This window comes from Ranitomeya imitator, chromosome 4 (assembly GCF_032444005.1).
Source record: "Ranitomeya imitator isolate aRanImi1 chromosome 4, aRanImi1.pri, whole genome shotgun sequence".
NCBI lineage: Eukaryota > Metazoa > Chordata > Amphibia > Anura > Dendrobatidae > Ranitomeya > Ranitomeya imitator.
This window is the reverse complement of record NC_091285.1, coordinates 706,667,583-706,692,364: the sequence shown is the minus strand read 5'-3', so window position 1 is coordinate 706,692,364 and position 24,782 is coordinate 706,667,583. Positions and strand designations below refer to the sequence as shown.

The 24,782-nt window shown below is 42.3% G+C and overlaps 1 protein-coding gene across 1 annotated transcript in view; it reads right to left on the bottom strand.

Moving 5' to 3' along the window:
• Positions 1-225: 225 nt before the first annotated feature.
• The window catches only part of LOC138674838 (olfactory receptor 11L1-like), a 61,793-nt gene continuing 37,236 nt past the window's right edge, over positions 226-24,782 (bottom strand). Inside the window, exons 3-5 of the mRNA XM_069762655.1 lie at positions 23,130-23,818; positions 9,678-10,574; positions 226-258 (exon numbers count right to left, since the gene is read on the bottom strand). Coding sequence (XP_069618756.1) covers positions 226-258; positions 9,678-10,574; positions 23,130-23,818 — 1,619 coding nt within the window. The remainder of the gene's footprint in view (positions 259-9,677; positions 10,575-23,129; positions 23,819-24,782) is intronic.

Sequence of the window (24,782 nt, the reverse complement as noted above, 5' to 3'; positions counted from 1 at the left end):
CTCAGAAAATGGTGACAAAAGGCAAAACAAAATACTTTAACAATAATTAAATATTTTTTAATTATTTATCAAAGTACTTTATCTAAGTGCTGGCAGTTATAACATGGCAGTTAGACAGGGCAGGAGACAGGTAAGACAATCTAAATCTATTCCCTGTTCATTTGGAACAGAACAAATATTTACCACATGTATTTGTATATTCTATTTCCTAGCTGTCGCATTCACTCACATCCACCGCCCTTGCATTAACTCTCTATACTCCATCCATATCGGCCCTCTGTCCTTTCCTCTCCTATGTATAGCACTCATGCTCTGTTCACATTGCTCAACAGCACAGATCCATTGAGTCCCACCATCCAACACAAGAGATGCTCTCACAAATCACTTAACCATCTGCTCACTCTTTCTATCCTCCTCCTAGTCGCTGGAGACATCCCTCCCAACCCCAGCCCCCCATGTTATAGCCAGTCAAACCTCCCAACTGCTACACTCAGAAACCCCTCTAACCTTATTAATTTTCCATGCATGCATTCTGTCTCTTTCAATTGCGCCCTTTGGAATTCTCGCTCTGTGTGTAATAAACTCTCTTTCATCCATGACTTCTTCCTTTCTAATTCTCTTAATCTCCTGGCCCTTACTGAAATCTGGATCCAGCAGTCAGATACCACCGCTGCTGCTGTTCTTTCATATGGTTGACTACATCTCTCTCATACCCCAAGATCGGATAACAGAGCAGGTGGAGGCATTGGTCTGCTCCTTTCACCCAAATGTACCTTTCAAGTTATCCCCCAAGTACCCTCACTTGTCTTCCCTTCCTTTGAGGTCCATGCTGTCAGACTCTACATCCCCTTCTCCATGCGAGTTGCAATGATGTATCGTCCTCCCGGCCCCTCTCATCAGTTCCTGGATCACTTTGCCACCTGGCTTCCACACTTTCTCTCCTGTGACACCCCCACCCTCATCATGGGCGATTTCAATATCCCATTGCTTCTTCCCTCTCCCCATCTGCTTCTCACCTTTTATCTCTAACCTCCTCTTTCGGGCCTCTCGCAGTATACTAACTCTCCAACGCATGAAGATGGAAACTCCCTCGACTTGGTCTTCTCCCAGCTTTGCTCAGTGGATGATTTCACAAACTCCCCTCTCCCACTCTCTGACCACAACCTTCTTTCATTCTCTATCAAGAACTGCCATCCCGCTCAGGTCACCCCCACTTTCCACAGTTATAGAAACATACAGGTCATTAACAACCAGAAACTTATGAAGAACTTGCAGTCCTCATTGGCCCCAATCTCCTCCATCTCATGTCCTGATTCTGCTCTGAAACATTAGAATGAAACCCTGCAAAGTGCCCTGGATGAAGCTGCTCCTCCTATACATAAAACAACTCAGCACAGACGGCGACAACCGTGGCACACGCTGCAAACACGTTTCCTGCATCGGTGCTCCAGGTGCGCCGAAAGTCTGTGGAGAGAATCTAATCTACCTGAAGATTTAATCCATTATAAGTTCATGCTAAAAACTTACAACTCTGCCATTCACCTCTCCAAACAAACCTATTTCAACACCCTCATCACCTCGCTGTCCAATAACCCTAAATGTCTCTTTGACACTTTCCAGTCCCTACTCAACCCAAGAGTGCAGGCCCCAACCACAGATCTCCACGCTGACGATATGGCCAATTACTTCAAAGAAAAAATTGACCACATTCGACAGGAAATAATCTCCCAATCTCTTCATACCATGCACTGTCCTCCCTCCCCCACTGCATCTAATTCACTCTCTGACTTTGAACCTGTTACAGAAGAAGAAGTAATCAGGTTCCTTGCATCTTCTCGCCCGACCACTTGCACCAGTGACCCCATTCCGTCACATCTCCTCCAGTCCCTTTCCCCGGCTGTCACCTATCACCTAACAAAAATACTCAACCTTTCTCTCACTTCCGGTATTTTTCCATCCTCATTTAAGCATGCCATCATACATCCATTACTTAAAAAACCATCCCTCGATCAAAACTGTGCCGCTAAATATAGACATGTCTATAATCTTCCCTTCATCTCTAAACTCCTCGAGCGCCTGGTCCACTCCCGTCTTACCCGCTATCTCTCAGATAACTCTCTTCTCGACCCTCTTCAATCTGGCTTCCGCTCTTTACACTCTACTGAAACTGCCCTCACTAAAGTCTCTAATGACCTACTAACAGCTAAATCTAATGGTCACTACTACATGCTAATTCTCTTGGATCTCTCCGCAGCATTCGACACTGTGGATCATCAGCTCCTCCTCAGTATGCTCCGCTCCATCGGCCTCAAGGACACCGCTCTCTCCTGGTTCTCCTCCTATCTCTCTGACGGCTCCTTCACTATATCTTTTGCTGGTTCCTCCTCTCACCTTCCGCTTACTGTTGGGGTTCCTCAAGGATCAGTCCTAGGCCTCCTCCTCTTCTCTTTGTATGCTGCCCCTATTAAACAAACAATCAGTAGATTTGGTTTCCAGTACCATCTCTATGCTGACGACACCCAATTATACACTTCTTCTACTGATATCATGCCGACCTTTTTAGAAAACACCAGTGATTGTCTTACCGCTGTCTCTATCATCATGTCCTCCCTCTATCTGAAACTGAATTTGTCAAAAACTGAACTCCTCGTGTTTTCTCCCTCTATTAACCTACCTTTGCCTGACATTGCCATCTCCGTGTGCGGTTCCACCATTACTCCAAAGCAACATGCCCGCTGCCTTGGGGGTCATACTTGATTCTGAGCTTTCATTCACCCTTCTCATCTGATCACTGGCTCGCTCTTCTTATCTGCATCTCAAAAACATTTCTAGACTTCGCCCTTTTCTTACTTTCAACTCTGCAAAAACTCTTACTGTTTCACTCATTCATTCTCGTCTGGACTATTGTAACTCTCTACTAATTGGCCTACCTCTTACCAAACTCTCCCCGCTCAAATCTGTCCTGAATGCTGCAGCCAGGATCATATTCCTCACCAACCGTTACACCGATGCCTCTACCTTGTGCCAGTCATTACACTGGTTACCCATCCACTCAAGAATCCAGTACAAAACTACTACCCTCATCCACAACAGAGGCCGCAACCAATGAATATCCGTGACAGACAGACAGAAGGACAGAAAGACGGAAGTGACCCTTAGACAATTATATAGTAGATTATTATTATTAGTTATTTAGACTATAGAAAGACATGCATTATTTTCACTAATTCTTCTCACTTGGAATTCTTTTTGCTTTATCAAACCATTATAAGCTAAAATGAATGATGTCATGTAAAAGGACAACTTGTCTTGCAGAGATAAAACTCTTTCAAGACTTTATTGAAATAATCAAGCTACTTAACGGTGTTTTTCAGGAGCCCATGACAGCACTAATGTGAGAGGGGATCCACCCTTCAGGGACAGGAAACCTACAGACATAAAAGGGTGGCACCTCTCTCCCGCATCAGTTGGATTACAGAGCATGAGAGGACCTCCTTGGTTAGTAGCACATAATTAATTTTTACATTCCACCCTGTGATTAAACATAACATTTTATACAAACAAGTGGTGATAAGCCATACCAGCATAAAGGGAGGGAATATAAGAGTGCTGTCATGGGCTCCTGAAAAACACCACCACCGGTAAGTAGCTTGAGTATTTATTCAGTTGCCATGACAGCACTAACGAGAGATTTATAGAGAAAAGAAGACACGAAAAGAGCACAGCGAGGTCAAAAATACTCTATTGTAAAGAAGTCCCCGAAAATGAGCCAGTGCTAGTCAAAAAATGAAAAAAATACAGGGTATTTAGTTAATACTTTTTTTTTGCAAAAAAATGTATATTAAGCTGCTCCACCAATCGCCAAGGTATACCCATAATAGAGCAGTCCTATCTAATGTATATAATCCCTATCTGATGTATTAAAAACCTGATCATCTGTATAGTACCTATATAAGCATGGTTCAGAGAGAAAATATACATGTGGACATGCAGGATGGAACAGCTTTTGTGCAAATGGCCCACAGAGGAGTGGTGGACTCCCCAGTCTTGTAGAAACAAGAGAACAATTATAGAACAAAAAACACATGGGCTACTTGCACAGTGAACAAGTCTGTAGAAACCTGTTCACACCACCAAGAAACTTGAAGACACAAAAAGAGCACAGCGAGGTCAAAAATACTCTGTTGTAAAGAAGTCACAGTAAATGAGCAAGTGCTAGTCAAAAAATGAAAAAATACAGGGTATTTAGTTAATACGTTTTATAGAGAAAGTCTAAGGGAGGGAGTACTGCTTCTAGCACCCTTCCACCAAACGTGAGATTGGAGGAGCCACCCAGATCTAATCTATAATGCCTAAAGAAAGTAGATCGAGATGACCATGTGGCCGCCTTACATATGCCCTCAATCGACACCTCCGACCTTTCCGCCTGGGATGTTGCCATGGCTCAAGTGGAATGAGCTCTTATACCTTCCGGGACTTCTAGGCCACCTGCTGAATAAGCCAAAGATATCCCTTCCCTAATCCATCTACCTAAGATGTTTCTGGACACCCTAAACCCTTTCCTGATTCCCTGAAAATATATGAATAAAGAACTATCTTTTTTCCAGGGGTCTGTTAGAGTAATATATCTGAGCAGACATCTTTTAACATCTAATGAATGGAGTTTGAATTCTTTTTGATTTTTGGGATTAGAACAAGAAGTGGGGAAATTTATCTCCTGAAGTCTATAGAACTTTGTCGCTACCTTTGGAAGGTAAAGAGGATCAGTTCTTAATACTACCCTATCGTCTCTAAACTGAATGTATGGAGGCTGTCTAGAGAAGGCCTGTAAGTCACTAACTCTCCTCGCAGATGTGAGAGCGACCAAAAGTGCTGTTTTAAAGGACAAGGCTTTTATAGGAGCAGATAGAATAGGCTCAAAGGGGGCTTCGGTTAAAGCCGTAAGTACCAAATTTAAGTCCCACCTAGCCGCTGCTTTGATAAATCTAGCAATCCAATAATTGTTAGCTAAATTACAATTGTATAATGCCCCTAAAGCCAACACATGGACTCTAAGGGTGCTAGTGGCTAGACCCATTTCTAGACCTCTCTGCAGGAACTCAAGATCATTAGTAATACAGACTTTCTGACCAATCTCTGCTCCTGAAACATTCAAGAATTTTTTCCCAGACCCTAACATAAATATTCGTTGTGGAAACCATTCTGCTTTTAAGTAAAGCATTAATCAGTCCTTGTGAAAACGCCTTCTTTTTTAGGAATGTCCCTTTAAATTTCATGCCACCAGATGTAAATTGGACACTCGAGGATGGAAAATTGGACCTTGGAAGAGGAGGTCTGGGAGTTCTGGAAGAATCCAAGGCTGAGAAATGGACATTTTCCTCAGCCACGGAAACCACAGCCTCCTGGGCCAGAACGGCGCTATTAGGATTACCTGAGCTTTGGCCTCCCTTATCTTACTCAGAACAATCGGGATCAAGTTCAATGGGGGAAAGACATATGCTAGGTTGAAATGCCATGGAATTAGGAGGGTGTGCACCGCGTACGGATTGTCTCTGGGGTTAAGGGAGCAAAACCGGTGACTCTTTTTGTTCTTCTTGCTGGCGAAGAGGTCTATATCTGGGCACTCCCATAGAAGTGTGGTTGAAGACGGTCTGATTGAAAACCCAATCTCCTTGCCTGAGTTTTCTGCGACTTAGATAATCTGCCATGATGTTGTGTTTTCCCTTTTTATGAAGTAGATGGGTTTCGGCTATCTGAAAGATATGACCCACCACCTCCATTAAAGATCTGGATCAGGTTCCCCCTGATGGTTAATATAAGCTATGGTTACCTGATTGTCTGAAAATAGCCTGATGTGTCGGCCCTGTAAGGACATAAGGAAATAACTTAGAGCTCGTTCTACCGCCAATATCTCTTTAATGTTGGAGGATAAGTTTTGTTCGGAATGTAACCAAACTCCCTGGACCCACCTATCACCCATATGTGTTCCCCATCCCCTGGGGCTAGCATCTGTGGTCACCACACGAGATATATGGTTTATCCAGGGAACACCTGTCCACAGGTTTGGTGCGTGTAACCACCAACGCAAAGATTGTATAGAAGCATCAGACAGGGAAAAAGTACTATCGAGGTGGCCCTCTAACTGACGAGTATTGCACAGTATATCCCACTGTAGGACTCTGGTGTGGTACTGGGCCCAAAGAACCACCAGGATACAAGACGTGAGTGAGCCTAATAGTGACATTGCCCCTCTTAACGTGACTGATGGATTGTTAACAACCTTGAGTGTTTGCTGTCGAATTTTGTCTACCTTTGTGTCTGGTAGGCGACATTCTTGCAACCTGGAGTCTAAAATGAGACCCAGGAATTCTTGTACTCTTAAGGGCTGTAAACGTGATTTTTTAAAATTAATAATCCATCCCAAACTCTGTAAAGCTGCAATTACTTTTGCTAGTTGGGCAGAGCAGTGTGATTCTGAATGTCCTATGATCAACAGGTCATCCAGATGTGGAACCACTAGAATATTCTGTTCATGAAGATGTGCCATGACCTCCGCCATTATCTTTGTGAAAACACGAGGGGCAACTGCTACTCCAAAGGGGAGGGCCCTGTATTGGAAGTGTTTTACTGTGTCACCTAGTGAGATTGCAACTCTTAAAAACTGTTGGTGGTCTGCATATATAGGGACATGATAATAGGCGTCTTTAAGTTCTAAGACGACCATGAAACACTTGTCAAACAATAGCCTTATTTCTGTTTTTACAGACTCCATTTTGAACGATTGGACTCATAAGAACTTATTCAGGCCTTTGAGGTTGATGATAGTGTGAAAAGAATTGTCTGGCTTTTTAATCAAGAAGAGGGGGGAATAAAACCCTTTACCTCTTTGTGCTTCAGGAACTTCCGCCAATACACCCTTTTGTGGAAGTTCCTGGACCTCAGACTCTAACGCCAGCTGTTCTGCAGGTGAAGAACGAACAGGTATTAACAGAAATTTATCCTGAGGAATCTTCTGAAAATCAAACTTTAGTCCTGACTCAATAATATTTAGGATCCATGGGCTACTGGAAAGATTTAGCCAAGCTGGATAGAAGGCCAAAAGCCTGCCTCCCACCCGGTCCGGCAGTCATTGTGGCTTTCTGTAGTCCCGAAAGGAGTTGAACATATAACCTCTACCTTTCTTCCTATTGGTGTCATATCTGGACCTTTCTCTATTAGTTCTTGTACGGTCGAACCATCTTCTATTAGTACCCTGTCTGTAGGAGGGTCTCCCTAAGTAAGGGAAGTGTTTATTACTATCACCTGCTTTCTCCAATAGTTCACCCAGAACTGACCCAAAAAAATGCGACCCCTCACATAGAATACTGCACAGTTTTGATCTGGCCTGCATGTCCCCTGGCCAACATTTTAGCCAAATGGCTCTACGGGCAGCATTAGACAGGGCCGCTGGGCTGGTTGCCAGCTTCAAAGAATCTGCAGATGCATCTGAAAGGTAAGCTGCCGCTCCCTGAATCATAGGAATAGAGGATAAAATCTCATTTCTCGGAGTCTTGTTTTTAAGTTGATCCTCTAAATTGTCTAGCCACACCATTATAGAACGTGCTGTACAGGTGGCTGCAATTGACGGCCTGAGAGCTCCTGCTGACATTTCCCAAGCCCCTTTAAGGAACACATCGGCTCTCCTGTCCAATGGGTCCTTTAAAGTTCCCAAATCCCCAAAAGGTAGAGAGGAATGTTTGGAAGCTTTGGCTATGGCAGAATCGAGTTGGGGGCTTTATCCTATGCTGAAGATGCCACCTCCTCAAAAGGATAATGTCTTTTAAACATCAGCGGAAGAGAACCTTTTCTCTCAGGTTTCTTCCACTCTCGTAAATAAGCGAGTTCCCCTTGTCAACCACCGGAAAACATCTACGAGATATCTGGTCTAGACCTTTGAACATGACATCCTGCATAGATTTCTCTGACGGGGTCTCTTCAATTCCCATAGTATTATTTACCGCCTTGACCAGCCGGTCTGTCCAATCAAAAGAAAAAACACGAATGACAGGACTCAGTCTCTGAAGAAGATGATGAAGAATGAGGAGAATCTGATCTTAGCTCCCCTGAGTCACTGCCCTCAAAAGAAACCGGGGATCTGGGCTCTCTTCTTCTAATCTCTATCCTGGAAAGGGATTTGACCGAACCTCTGACTTCCTGCCTGACCATCTGTCTCAGGCTGGTAAGAAAGTCTTGTGTCTCCTCCATTATCAAATGCTAAATACAAGGTCCACATAGCTTCTTTTTGTGGTTGTCTGGTAAAGGAACTCCACATTCAGCACGTTTTCTATGTTTTATTTTAGTGGTCCGTTTCTTTCCCTGATAAATAAGGAGAGAGGGAACATAAGGGGAGACACACATCAACAAGTTAACTTTCTCAGAGATCACTTACCCCTAGAAAGTAATTGAGTGGTACCGTAGATTGCGGGGGTCCTTCACAACCGGTGCGTTATCCTTACGGCTTGAGGATCTACCAGGCTTAAGTTTCTGATCGGTCCTTTCTCTTTCAGGGTGACTACTGCCACTGGACCTTCACTGGATAGTCAATATTTCCTCCAAGGGCTGACACTGCTGTTCTGGAGATTGCTGCAGTGCTCTTTGCTCCTGAGGCTCCATATTCCAAATGGATAAGAAGCATGTAGTAGGCCAAAAGGATCTCTTAAATAGCCTGGTCCCCCTCAGGTACCTCCCCCGGATGGGGTCAGCAGGTCAATCCAAGTTAACTGCCTGGTACGTAGTATATGTGAGGCCCCTCCCCCCACGAGACCGCACCCCCATTAGTACTATCACACTATCATTAGTACTGCTGTGCCGCGTGTCGTTACTTATCCTATCTAGTAGCTTCATCTGCCTCAAGAGCCACCAAGCGCCTGCATCCCCCCGTGGCGCTCTACAGGGCGCCACCATATTTACCGTCGCAGCCTCAACTGTGCATGCGCCGTGCGTATCCGATCTTCGCCAGCAGACGCTGACCAGGGCCCGCCCCTTCCTGTGCGTCATTCACAATGCGCCCCGTCATGCCAGGAACGCCGACGGCGCCACCACACCCGCGCTACACACCCGGTTCCGGCTAGAAGAGAACGCAACCGCATAGTCCCGGAGGATAGACCCTCCCACACTATAAGCACCTGTACCTGCGGCGATGGGACACCCAAAGTCAGCACTCCCCCTGAAGGCTGCTTTTTCCTTCTGCTGCCTACCCCCACAGCCCTCTGTGGTGTGGCACCTCCAGGACTCCGATCAACACCACGGAAGGGGAGCTTCCGCCTCCTGAACCGGTTTGCCGGGTCTGGGCACAGTCTTCTATCTTCACCTTTGCTCTTAAGGTATGTCTGCAGGGTCCCCTGTCAGGGACAGGAAACCAACTGATGCGGGAGAGAGGTGCCACCCTTTTATGTCTGTAGGTTTCCTGTCACTGAAGGGTGGTTTCCCTCTCTCGTTAGTGCTGTCATGGCAACTGAATAAAAATAAGATATTAAAGATATTGCAATTGGAAGAATTAGATGAAAAAATTACAGCGCAAAAGCAAAAAGATTTCCAAAGTCCTTAAAGAGTTAGAGTATCTTCAGGTCTAACTCAGAGATGTTGACAATATTACTGATACGATACTAGACTGGGAGTTTGTAAACTGCTTCCTGTACGGATTTTATAATGTCTTTATTTCTCAGACTGTATATTATAGGGTTGAGTAATGGAGTAAACACAGTATATAGCAGTGAGAGGATTTTACTTGTGGTCAATGTTCGGCCTTTTGTTGGGATGATATAAACATTTAACAGAGTCCAGAAGAATATGGAGACCACAATGAGGTGGGAGCTACAGGTGGAGAAGGCTTTGTGTCTACCGGTGCTGGATGAGATCCTTAAGACTGCTAACACAATATAAGTATAAGATATTAAAATAATTGTGGCTGGAATGAGGACAATAGGAATACATGTTACATAAATCTCCAAGTGAACAATGAAAGTGTCAGAACAGGCAAGTTCTAGTAAAGGAATAATGTCACAGAACACGTGGTCAATGATGTTAGGTCCACAAAAGTTTAGTTTTGCTGTTGTAATTATGTAAATCAAAACAATAGTAAACCCAAATACCCAAGAGATGACAGCCAATGTCACACAATAAGCACTGGTGATAATAGAGGAGTAACGAAGGGGATTACAGATGGCCACAAACCGGTCATAAGACATTATAGCAAGTAGAAGACACTCAAAAGTTTCTGAAACACATACAAAGTAAAACTGAGTGATACAGTCAATAAAATTAATGGTTCCCCCATTAACCAGTAGAATTTGGAGCAGGTAGGGGACAATATCTGAGATCACCAAGATGTCACTGATGGACAGTTGTGAGATGAAGAAGTACATTGGAGTGTGAAGGTTCTTGCTCGTGGACACCAGGGTGATGATCAGGAGGTTCCCACATATTGTCACCAAGTATATTACAAAAAAAAACACAAACAACAAAATTCTTAAACCTTTACTGACTTGAAATCCTAAAATGAAGAACTCGGTGACGACTGCAGTCAGATTGTTCTCCTGTGTGTAAAATAAATAGTAGTAAAACTAAAATAAACTAAAAGTACAATACATTTCTTTTTCACCTCCTAATAAATCATTTTAAATTATCCTAATTCATGGTCTGGACTTAAATATTTTAAGCACGGGACATAATATATTTTGGTATACGCTGTGTAACACTGAAACATTCATTGTGGGGGTTTCTAATCTTTAATTTATGACAAAATACATTGAACTTCTAGGTTTAGGAAAGTTGTCTGCTATTTATTATTGCAATCATGTGACAAATCAGGTAAAACACTTTAATTGTACCTTAATAAGTGATATTTTATATGCAGGAAAAAATGAGCATTGTAGAATTTCCATTAGGTTAAAAAAGAAAGAGACAGCCGACCTACAGTGGCATGTAAAAGTTTAGGCACTAGTGTTGAGCGATACCGTCCGATATTTGAAGGTATCGGCATCGGATGGTATCGGCCGATATCCGAAAAATATCGGATATCGCCGATACCGATATCCGATACCAATACAAGTCAATGGGACACAAATATCGGAAGGTATCCTGTAATGGATCCCAGGGTCTGAAGGAGAGGAAACTCTCCTTCAGGCCCTGGGATCCATATTCATGTGTAAAATAAAGAATAAAAAAAAAAAATATTGATATACTTATCCTCTGACGCGCCCTGGTCGTCACCGCTGCAACCGCCTTGCTTTCGTTCCGAAGAATGAGCGCGTAAAGGGCCTTCGATGACGTCGCGGCTTGTGATTGGTCGTGTGAGCAGTCACGTGACCGCTCAGCGACCAATCACAAGGGATCCTAGTTAATGATAAACTTACCTGGAGCAGCCAGTGCCAGGCAGCAGCTGCCAAGGCAAACAGGATCATGGGGTGCATTAAAAGAGGTCTGGATACACATGATGAGAGCATTATACTGCCTCTGTACAAATCCCTAGTTAGACCGCACATGGAGTACTGTGTCCAGTTTTGGGCACCGGTGCTCAGGAAGGATATAATGGAACTAGAGAGAGTACAAAGGAGGGCAACAAAATTAATAAAGGGGATGGGAGAACTACAATACCCAGATAGATTAGCGAAATTAGGATTATTTAGTCTAGAAAAAAGACGACTGAGGGGCGATCTAATAACCATGTATAAGTATATAAGGGGACAATACAAATATCTCGCTGAGGATCTGTTTATACCAAGGAAGGTGACGGGCACAAGGGGGCATTCTTTGCATCTGGAGGAGAGAAGGTTTTTCCACCAACATAGAAGAGGATTCTTTACTGTTAGGGCAGTGAGAATCTGGAATTGCTTGCCTGAGGAGGTGGTGATGGCGAACTCAGTCGAGGGGTTCAAGAGAGGCCTGGATGTCTTCCTGGAGCAGAACAATATTGTATCATACAATTATTAGGTTCTGTAAAAGGACGTAGATCTGGGGATTTATTATGACGGAATATAGGCTGAACTGGATGGACAAATGTCTTTTTTCGGCCTTACTAACTATGTTACTATGTTACTATGTTACGCGCTCATTCTTCGGAACGAAAGCAAGGCGGTTGCAGCGGTGACGACCAGGGCGCGTCAGAGGGTAAGTATATCAATATTTTTTTTTTTTATTCTTTATTTTACACATTAATCTTAATCCTGATACCGATTCCCGATATCACAAAAATATTGGAACTCGGTATTGGAATTCCGATACCGCAAATATTGGCCGATACCCGATACTTGCGGTATCGGAATACTCAACACTATTGGGCACCCATGGTCAAAATTACTGTTATTGTGAACAGTTAAGCAAGTTGAAGATTAATTGATCTCTAAAAGGCTTAAAGGTAAAGATAACACATTTCCTTTGTATTTTAGGCAAAAAAATAAAATATAATTATATATTGTAAAAATACAAAAAGGAAAATGGGCCCATGCAAAGGTTTGGGCACCCTTGAAAATTTCTGTGCAAAAATAATTTTGACCAAGGTTTCAGACCTTAATTAGCATTTTAGAGTTATGGCTTGTTTACTATCATCGTTAGGAAAGGGCAGTTGATGCAAATTTCCCAGCTTTATAAAAACCTAGCCACCTCTAACCTTGTGCCAAAATACAACAGTCATGGGTTATTCTAAGCAGCTGCCTTGCACTCTGAAAATGAAAATGGTGGTGGTCCACAAAGCAGGAGAAGGCTATAAGAAGATAGTAAAGCTTTTTCAAGTTGCTCTTTTCTCAGTTTGAAATGAAATTTAGAAACGTCAGTTATCAGGAACAGTGGAGGTCCAGATAAGGTCTGGAAAATCAAGCAAAATTTCAGTGAGAGTTGCTCATAGGATTGCTAGAGAGGCAAATCAGAACCCCTTCTTGACTGCAAAAGACCCTCAGAAAGATTAACCAGACTCTGGAGTTGTGGTACATTGTTTTACTTTTCAGAGACACCTGTACAAATATGGCCTTCAGAAGAAAACCTCTCCTGCATCCTCACTATAAAATTCAGCATCAGAAGTATGCAAAAGAACATCTAAACAAACCTGATGGACGAATCCTGTGGACTGATGAGGTTAAAATAGTACTCTTTGGCCACAATGATCAAAGGTTTGCGTGTAAAAAAAGCACTGAATTTTAGGAAAATATATCTCTAACCATTAAGCTTGAGGGTGGCTCAATCATGCTTTGGGGTTGTTCTGTAGCCAATGGCATGGAGAAGATTTCACGGGTAGAGGGAAGAATGGATTTAATGAAATTTCAACAAATTCTTGATGCAAACATAATACAATCTGTAAAAAAGCTGAAGTTGAAACGAGGATGGCTTCTACAAATGTCAAAATCTACCATAGACTACCTCAAATGGTGCAAGGTGAAGGTTTTACAATCACCCTCACAGTCCCCTGACCTGAACATCATTGAAAATTTGTGGCTAGACCTCATAATAGCAGTGCATGTAAGATGACCCAAGAATATCACAGAACTGGAAGAATTTTCCAAGGAAGAATGGATGAAAATCCGTGAAACAGGAATTGAAAGACACTTGGCTGGCTACAAGAAGAATTTACAAGCTGTGATACATTCAAAAGCGGGAGCTACTAGGTACTAACCATGCAGGGTGCCCAAACCTCTGCATCGGCCCGTTTTCCTTTCAGTAATTTTTAAAATGTAAAAAAAATACTATATATATATATATATATATATATATATATATACATATATATATATATATATATATATATATATATATATATATATATATGTATTTTCCTAAACTACAAAGGAATTGTGTCATCTTTAACTTTAGCCCTTTTAGAGATCATTTCATCTTCAGCTTGTCAAATTGTTCACAATAAAAGTTGTTTTGACAAGGGGTGCCCAAACTTTTACATGCCACTGTATATATCTGTGCACGACTTGTGAGCTACACAGAAAAGCTTTGCACAATTCTGAATCCCCTGGATGCTGCCTGCCTCCATTTCCGTGGCCAGGGTACTGTAGGCACAGTAGACGAAATCCAATAGTAGAAGGAGGAGATTCTATCGGGGGCTGTTAAGATGTATTATCAGAATGCGTAAATCTTGATTCATTTGTCAACTTATCTTATTTATTAGATACAAAATGTAAAAGAAGAGAATCCAGTAAAATAATAAAAGTTCTAAAACACAAGTGTTTCCCACTTTGAACCAAAGTCTTCATCAGGTAAAAAGAAAATCTGTAAACCAGATGGCGCTTTTGGTTCAAATTCAATTGTTTTAGTACTTTTAAGTTCTTTATGTTATAGGTTTCCCTTTTTTTATTTCTTGCACTTGATACATAAGCTAACTTAAGAAGAAAGTTTAGCTGTACATACTTTGTAAAATTCAACCTAAAAGCGCCTCATAGAGCCCTGTTCTTCCTCCACAGTCATGAACCTTCCAATATATTATATAACACTAGCATATACTAAACCACTCGTAATTGAACAGTTAGGAAACAAATAATATCGATAATATTTTATGAACAATGGGTGGAGAAAGGATGAACTTAATGGACCTAGATCTCTTTTCAATCAATGTAGCTATGCAGCTATATGTACATTATTCTTGAAAAATTGAAGAGATTTAAAAAAATAAACATGTTTTTTATATCCTACAACTTGTAATGGTGTGAAAAATAAATAATAAACAAAAAAGTACAAAAATGTGTAGCTCTTTTACACCAAAAAAAGTGTAGAGATTCCACTATTTGGCAGCAGTTGAGGTAGGCGGGGGTAGCAAAGTTCCAAGTCAAATAGAAACATTTATTATATTTTATAAATCTTCAAATAAAAATAATTGGCCTTTCACCAGCAAAACATTTTAACATAAAATAGAACTGTCACCTAGAGGTACAGAATCCTCTCATTTACACCGGCCTTTTAAACAGGCTGCAAAGTCTGGACGGGAGAATGGGAACGACCAGTCCCAACCAGCTCTTCCAGTCGCTCCTAAAACCCGGACCCCAAATCCAGGCCAATTAAAGAACCTCTCAGCACTACTTGTGGTCTCCGGACCCTACATCACCAAGGCTAGCCACCTACACGTACCTCCTATCCAGAACTTATCAAGCTGCAACTTTACAATATATAAAATTTGTCTGGTCACAAGGATCCTAAATATCCCAGATCTAAGTAGGATACAACAGTCCTCTCAGCATATGATATGAATACCTTTGGCTTGGGACAGGTCACGAAAGTCATATTGGTGGGCATCTGACGCATGGCATCCACACTGATTAGTTTTTGATGCCAGCCATAAGCAAACATAAAAGTGCCGCCGCTGAGAACTGAAGATCAATTCCTGTTCTTCACAATAAAATGTATTCTTCAGTCCACAGATGTGGATATTCCATCTTTACATCTGACGACTGGAGCTGCTAATAACTTGATTGATGGTAGTTACAGATATTATTTGACTTCTACCAAGGATATGTTATAACAATCATTTGTCAAGGGAAACACTTTAAACTTCTTAATTTAATTCTGTTATTAAAAAAATAATAATAATATATCATTACCTTAGAACTTCCGAGATTAGAATTCATTGCATTTCATTTATATTAAGAGTTTAAGTATCTGTTTCCCTTCACACCTAAAAAAAAAGTAAAATACAGCAGAGTAACTGAACGGAATACACTTATTTTCAGGACTTATAACATTTCCTGTTTTCTCCGGAATTACTGGTATCAATAGCTTGTGATAAATACAAATACAAAAGTGTTTGTTACACTTTTGATTCAGAAGTGATTCCATAGAATACTTACATCAGATATATCCTGCTGTTTATTTTACTTCCATTGATCTCAATTTTTCTCTGTAGAGAGGTCCCATAAGGAAACGACTGAGATGTTGTACAGCGCCAATGTCTTGTTATTTGACCTTCAGACACATGAATATAAGCAATGGCAGATATTTATACACTGAATATAGGTTGACGGGCACAGGGACACAAGACTCGGAAGACTTATTTGCCAAATTCTCTAGAGTCTCTTTCATTTTCTCATTTATAAAAAGAAAACTTTTAATTGACTTATTTTCCATTTAATTGAAATTAATACTTGGTTTAAAAAGTTTTGTACGGAGAACAAGAAAGTAGAATATATTTAGAAAGTACAACGAACATTTAACAAACACTAGCTTAGTTTCTTTTTTGTTGTCAGTCCATGGAATTTCTTTGCATTTTTTCTTCATATACAGTTAGGTCCATATATATTTGGACAAAGACAACATTTTTCTAATTTTGGTTATAGACATTACCACAATGAATTTTAAACAAAACAATTCAGATGCAGTTGAAGTTCAGACTCTCGGCTTTCATTTGAGGGTATCCACATTAAAATTGGATGAAGGGTTTAGGAGTTTCAGCTCCTTAACATGTGCCACCCTGTTTTTAAAGGGACCATAAGTAATTGGACAATTGACTCCAAGGCTATTTCATGGACAGGTGTGGGCAATCCCTTCATTATATCATTCTCAATTAAACAGATAAAAGGCCTGGAGTTGATTTGAGGTGCGGTGCTTGCATTTGGAAGGTTTTGCTGTGAAGCAAACATGCGGTCAAAGGAACTCTCCATGCAGGTGAAACAAGCCATCCTTAAGCTGCGAAAACAGAAAAAAAAACATCCGAGAAATTGCTACAATATTAGGAGTGACAAAATCTACAGTTTGGTACATCCTGAGAAAGAAAGAAAGCACTGGTGAACTCATCAATGCAAAAAGACCTGGGCGCCCACGGAAGACAACAGTGGTGGATGATCGCAGAATGATCTCCATAGTGAAGAGAAACCCCTTCACAACAGCCGACCAAGTGACCAACACTCTCCAGGAGGTCGGCGTATCAATATCCAAATCTACCATAAAGAGAAGACTGCATGAAAGTAAATAAAGAGGGTTCACTGCACGGTGCAGCCACTCATAAACATCAAGAAGAAAAAGGCTAGACTGGACTTTGCTAAAAAACATCTAAAAAAGCCAGCACAGTTCTGGAAGAACATTGTTTGTACAGATGAAACCAAGATCAACCTCTACCAGAATGATGGAAAGAGAAAAGTATGGTGAAGGCGTGGTACAGCTCATGATCCAAAGCATACCACCATCTGTAAAACCCAGCGGAGGCAGTGTGATGGCGCGGGCATGCATGGCTGCCAGTGGCACTGGGTCACTAGTGTTTATTGATGATGTGACACAGGACAGAAGCAGCTGAATGAATTCTGAGGTCTTCAGAGCCGCCATACTGTGTGCTCAGATCCAGCCAAATGCAGCCAAACTGATTGGTCGTTGTTTCATACTACAGATGGACAATGACCCAAAACATAAAGCCAAAGCAACCCAGGAGTTTATTAAAGCAAAGAAGTGGAATATTCTTGAATGGCCAAGTCAGTCACCTGATCTCAACCCGATTGAGCAGCATTTCACTTATTAAAGACTAAACTTCAGACAGAAAGGCCACAAACAAACAGCAATGAAAACCACCGCAGTGAAGGCCGAGCATCAAAAAGGAGGAAACACAGCGTCTGGTGATGTCCATGAGTTCAAGACTTCAGGCAGTCATTGCCAACAAAGGGTTTTCAACCAAGTACTAAAAATGAACATTTTAGTTAAAATTATTGAATCTGTCCAATTACTTTTGGTCCCTTTAAAAACAGGGTGGCGCATGTTAAGGAGCTGAAACTCCTAAACCCTTCATCCAATTTTAATGTGGATACCCTCAAATGAAAGCTGAAAGTCTGAACTTCAACTGCATCTGAATTGTTTTGTCTAAAATTCATTGTGGTAATGTCTATAACCAAAATTAGAAAAATGTTGTCTCTGTCCAAATATATATGGACCTAACTGTATTCCTCAGCATTGACATTGCAACACAAACAGGGAAAAGTCATGGAATTTTGGAGTGAAGAGGGACTGAGAAACAAAGAGGGAGCAGAATAGAGCTTCAAATGGTAAAAAAACAAATATTTTTTATTAAATGGTTAATCAGTCAATGCGTTTCGAAGTGATCCAACTTCTTCTTCAGGCCATAACCATGTAGTGAGGAAGACGTTGGATAACGTTGATCCATGTCATTGGTATAAACATTTATTAAAAATTGTTTCTTGAACTCCTTCATCTCCTGTGTCCACCCACGTGAGTCTGCCAGTAGCACAAGGAAAACAGCTTTGGTTCCTGACTGCTTGGAATGATGGGAATCAGGGGATGGACAGACATGTTAATGATATGCAATTAATTAAAACAAAATTTTCAATACGTCTTGATTTACCCCATATTGAATATGAGTGCCCCGCAAGAAATACATGCTCTTGCACAACATTGCATGCTATCATTGTCGATAGTGTGGGGAACACGCCGCCATGCTAAATGCACTTGTGAATACAAAGATCAAGATCCATTGCTGGTAGTTTCCTTCACAGTTACTAATGACATCACAAATGTACTGCATGGGGAAGAAGTCTGGAGACATTGCAGGCCATGATAGCACATTAAGGACATGTTGGCTGCTCACAGTAGCTCGAGAAACATGCAGCTTGGAGTTGTCATGCTGAAAATTGCTTGTGGACACTATGGAGAAATGGCAATACCACCGGTTCCAGAAACAAATCATTGTAAGCTGTGATTGTAGGGAAATGACAAATGCTTAAAAAAATAACTTTTATTTAACTAAACAATAGAAAAGTCACCTTCAGACTTATTATAAAGTGTGTGCAAGTGAGTGATGTGCAAACGGACGCAAGCAGAAATTAGAAGGTCAATGTATGGGTATATATATATATACTAGATTGTGGCCCGATTCTAACGCATCGGGTATTCTAGAATATGCATGTCCCTGTAGTATATGGACAATGATGATTCCAGAATTCGCGGCAGACTGTGCCCGTCGCTGATTGGTCAAGGCAACCTTTATGACATCATCGTCGCCATGGCAACCATTATGACATCATCGTCGCTGTGCCCGTTGCTGATTGGTCGAGGCCTGACGGCCTCGACCAATCAGAGACGCGGGATTTCTACGTCGATGCTGTGCCGGTCTCTGATTGGTCGAGGCCTGGCGGCCTCGACCAATCAGAGAGCAGGGATTTCCAGGACAGACAGACAGACAGACAGACAGACGGAAAAACCCTTAGACAATTATATATATAGATAGCCCTGAAAAATCAGAGATCTAGTTGCTTATAGAATGGAGCAGGGCTTACTAACATTGCGCCATTGGGTCCTATAAAAAGGGCCAAACCGTGGGTGCAATAGAAGCCTGATAGTTGTCTGATACACCAAGCTTCAATTTAAGCCCTTCACGACATGCGCCGTACTAGTACAGCGCATGTCGTGTCTCCCCCTTTGATGTGGGCTCCGGCGGTGAGCCCACATCAAAGTCGCGATTCACTCGCTGCTATTAACCTGTTAAATGCTGCTGTCAAATGCTGACAGCGGCTTTTAACTACTGCTTCCAGCCGCGCGGCCGGAAATGAGTGCATCGCCGACCCCCATCACATAATCGGGGTCGGCGATGCATCAGGATGGTAACCATAGAGGTGCTTGAGACCTCTATGGTTACTGATGCCGGCCTGCTGTTAGCGCCACCCTGTGGTCGGCGCTCATAGAAAGCCTGCAATTCAGCTACATAGCAGCGATCTGATGATCTCTGCTATGTAGCAGAGCCGATCCAGTGGTGCCAGCCTCTAGCCTCCCATGGAGGCCATTGAAGCATGGCAAAAGTAAAAAAAAAATGTTTTTAAAAATTTGAAAAAAAAAGAAAAATATAAAAGTTTAAATCACCCCCCTTTCGCCCCATCCGAAATAAAACAATAAAAAAATCAAACCTACACATATTTGGTATCGCCGCATTCAGAATCACCAGATCTATCAATAAAAAAAGCATTAACCTGATCGCTAAACGGCGTAGCAAGAAAAAGATTCGAAATGCCAGGATTACATTTTTTTGGGTCGCTGCGACACTGCATTAAAATGCAATAACGGGCGATCAAAAGAACGTATCTGCACAAAAGTAGTATCATTAAAAACATCATCTCGGCACACAAAAAATAAGCCCTCACCCGACCCCAGATCACAAAAAATGGAGATACTACGTGTATCGGGAAATGGCGCATTTTTTTTGTTAAGCAAAGTTTTGAATTTTTTTCACCACTTAGATAAAAAATAACCTAGTCATGTTTGTTGTCTATGAACTCGTAATGACCTGGATGAAGTGTGGGATTGTACTTTTTTTTGCAATTTCACCGCACTTGAAATTTTTTTCCCGCATTCAAGACGAATAAGCCCTCAAATTACCATATTGACAGAAAAATAAAAAAGTTATGGCTCTGGGAAGGAGGGGAGCGAAAAACGAAAACACAAAAATGAAAAAGGGCCGCGGCGGGAAGCGGCTAATAATGGGACTGGTTTTCCTGCTACGGTGTTGTCCCTAGTATTAGCATGATCCTAAACAAATGGTGAACATGCTTCTAGAGAACAACCTGAGGATAGAGCAAACACAATCGGAGCAATTAATCCTCATATTACAGAAAACCATGTATACATAAATGGAAAGCATCCAAAATATTAAATGGTCTGTGCCCTTATATTCCATAGCACAAATATGGTGTGGCTCCCCTTATGAATCTCGTATGAGAAAAGGAGACTATGGCAAGATCTTCCATCAGATACCGAATAGGGATTACCATGGTATAAATAACTCCCTTATACTTGGTGAGAATGTTTCTTTATTACTATACTGACGACACTGAACAAGTCCCATTATTAAATTGAAGCTTGGAGTATCAGAGAGCCATCAGGCTTCTATTGCATGCACAGTTTGGCCATTTTTATAGGACAAAATAGGGTAATATTAGTAAGCCCTGCTCCATTCTATATGCAACTAGAACTTTGATTTTTACAGTATATATATACAGCTCTGGCAAAAATTAAGAAACCACTGCAAAATGTTCAGTTTTCAGATTTTTCTCTTTATAGATATATTTTTGAGTAAAACGTAAATTGTTCTTTTATTCTTTAAAGGGAAACTGTCATCCCCAAAATGGAAGTTGAGCTAAGCCCATCGGCATCAGGGGCTTATCTACAGCATTCTGGAATGCTATAGATAAGACCCCGATGTAACCTGAATGATGAGAAAAAGAGGTTATATTAGTATAATACTATATTAGTATAATATAACCTCTTTTTCTCATCTTTCAGGTTACATCGGGGGCTTATCTACAGCATTCCAGTATGCTGTAGATAAGCCCCTGATGCCGGTGGGCTTAGCTCAACTTCCATTTTGGGGGTGACAGGTTCCCTATAAACTTCTGACAACATGTCTCCGAAGTTCCAAGCAATAAATTTTGTATATTTTTTCTGACAAAGAAAAATGGTTAAAATTAAAGAAAACATAGCTTTCAGACATCAAATAATGCAAAGAAAACAAGTTCAAAACCAAGACATGTGAACGGGTTTTAACAGGGTCACATGAAATGTATCGGCGATACCAAGGCATGGAGGAAGGGCCAGACGATAGACCACAGGGTTGACCTATTCCAGGACCTTGAAGGGATCTATGTAGCGAGGCGCAAACTTAGTGGACTCAACATACAGCCTGATGTTACAGGCAGAGAGCCACACTAGGTCGCTAGGAGCCGGTGTGCATCAGCGGAAACCCTCATTCTCTCCTTGGAGGCCCAGATGGCATCCTGAGTGCGGTCCTAAATGTCACGTGCCTCCACCACCGAGTCTGCCTCCATAGAGTCGGTGGACGACACGGGCATGGGCACAGGGACATGTGGATGCTGGCCATAATTAAGGAGGAAAGGGATCTTCCCAGTGAAGTCGGCTATGGCCTTTGTTACAGGACCCCCAGCACCAAGAATATGTTATGCAGTATATATTGTGTATAATAGGTTCCATGTGAAATGCATCAGTCCACAAGCTGCACCCCTGGTCAGAGGGGACAAGATATTCTCCTTCTGACCTCCCCCACCTTTGTAATTCCCACAGTAAATATCAGCAGGCTCTGGCCCTCTGCGGCTATTGTAATGTGTGTCTGGCCTGCTTTTTCTATTGGCCTGCCCTGTGTATCTGTGTTATATATTCTGTGTGCTGTGAATAAAGTGTGTTCTTTTAGACTGGAAATACGTGGAGTAGCAGTCAGCTTTTATATGCTCTCACGTAATCAAGGAATTCCAGCCAGCGTCCTTCATTCAGAATCCAGCAAAAGCAGAGTGGACCTCCTGAAACACAGGGGGTGCTGAAAGAGGTACTACAGCACAGTAGACCCCATTACAGCCTTGTTTTGCGCAAACTCCGCCCATGGTAGCAAGGATGCCCAGTCATCCTGTCTGGCTGAAACAAAATTTTGCAGATATGTGACCAGGGTCTGGTTGGCCCTCACTACCTACCCATTCTCCTCAGGATGGTATGCTGAAGAGAGGTTCAACTCAATGGTGAGCAAGAGACAAAGCTCTCTCCAGAAACAAGACGCAAACTGGGGGCCCCGGTCACTGACGAGCTTGTCAGGTATACCGTGAAGAGAGAAAACATGTTTGATGAACAATGATGCTAAGGCCCATGCAGAAGGAACCTACAGAAGAGGCACCATATGCACCATTTTGGTGAAATGGTTGGTGACTACCCAGATAAAGGTGCAGCTACGAGACTTGGGTAAGCCCACCACAAAGTCCATCCCAACCATCTCCCAGGACCTATCCGCTACCAGCAGGGGGTAAAGTAACCCAGCAGGGCACTGTCGAAGAGACCTATTCTTGGTGCAGGAGACACGCACCCGAATATACTGTAGTTCCTAACGTCACGGTCCATATGCGGCCACCAGTACATCCTTGCCAGGAGCTCAGATGTTCTTTTAGTCCCAAAACAACCACCCACCCTGGATGAGTGAGCCCAAGAGAGAACCCTCCGGTCACAAATAAGGTGAAATGTCTTGCACAGACTCTAGCAAAACTGGGGCCACAGTTCTCAGGCTCTCAGAGGGGACAATTAGTTGAGGCTCCTCCTCCTCCTCTGATGACACTATGGAATGGGAGAGAGCATTGGCAAGAATGTTCTTCTTCCGGGGGAGAAAATGTAGGGTGAAGTCAAACCGGGAGAAGAACAGGAACTATCTGGCCTGATGAGCTTTTAGCAGCTAAATACATCAAATTTTTGTGGTCAGTGAATATATGAAGGGAAAGCGAGCCCCCTCCAGGAGGTGTCTCTACTCCCAAAAGGCCAACTTCATTGTTAGCAACTGCCTGTCCCCAATGGAATAATTTCTCTCCACCAGTATTGATGGTGTTGGGGAAGAAGAAGCAAGGATGCTTCTGACCTTGAGCACCCCTCTGGAAGAGGACAGCTCCAGCACCAAGGGAAGAGGCATCCACCTCCATAACAAATAGTTTATCAATATCGGGGCGATGTAAAATGGGAGCGCTAACGAAGTGTGACTTGATAGAGAGAAAGGCCTTGGAGACCTCCTCCGACCACAATTTGGGATTAGCTCCCTTCTTGGTGAGGGTAACCAAGGGAGCAAACAAAGTTGAGAAGTGGGGAATTAACTGGTGATAATAATTCATGAACCCCACAAAGCGCTGCACCACTTTGAGAGAATGGGTTTCCTGCCAGTCCATCACAGCATGTAGCTTGACAGAATCCATGGCCAATACCTGGGTGGAGATGATATAGCCCAGGAAAGACAAGGACACGTGCTCAAACACACACTTCTCCAACTTGGCATAGAGGGAGTTTTCCCATAAGATGTCAAAGACTTTGCAATCATCTCTCCGGTGGGAGTCTATTTCAGGAGAGAAGATGAGAATATCATCCAGGTGGAATACGACCGAGGTGGTGAGCATATCCCAGAAGATGTCATCCTCAAAGTCTTGGAAAAAGGCAGGGGCATTACAGAGCCCAAAGAGCATCACCAGGTATTCATAGTGCCTGTTCCTGGTGTTAAATGCCATCTTCCATTTGTCTCCCTCACGGATGCAAATTAGGTTGTAAGCACCCCACAGATCAATCATAGTAAATAACCTCGCTCCCCACAACCTATCAAAGAGCTCTGATATAAGTGGCAGAGAGTACTTATTATTAATGGTTATGGCATTAAGAACCCTGTAGTCCTAGCAGGGACTTAATTCTCTGTTCTTCTTCTGCAAGAAGAAGAACCCAACCCCTGCAGGTGACACTGACTTCCTAATGAATCTTCTTGCCAGATTCTTCTGGATGTACTGAGACATTGCCTCCATCTCCAGGAGAGATAACAGGTAGACTCGACCCCGGGAAGGCTCAGCACCAGGCAAGAGGTCAGTAGGACAGTCATAGGGGTGGTGAAGCGGAAGGGTCTCCACATACTTTTTGGAGAAAACGTCTGCATAGACCCAATAATAATAATAATATAATAATAATAATTTTTATTTATATAGCGCCAACATATTCCGCAGCGCTTTACAAATTATAGAGGGGACTTGCACAGACAATAGACATTACAGAATAAAAGAAATACAGTTCAAAACAGATACCAGGAGGAATGAGGGCCCTGCTCGCAAGCTTACAAACTATGAGGAAAAGGGGAGACACGAGAAGTGGATGGCAACAAATGCTATAGTTATTCGGACCAGCCATAGTGTAAGGCTCGGGTGTTCATGTAAAGCTGCATGAACCAGTTAACTGCCTAAGTATGTAACAGTACAGACACAGAGGGCTATTAACTGCATAAAGTGAATGAGAACATTCTTTTTTTTTTTTTTTTTTTTTAA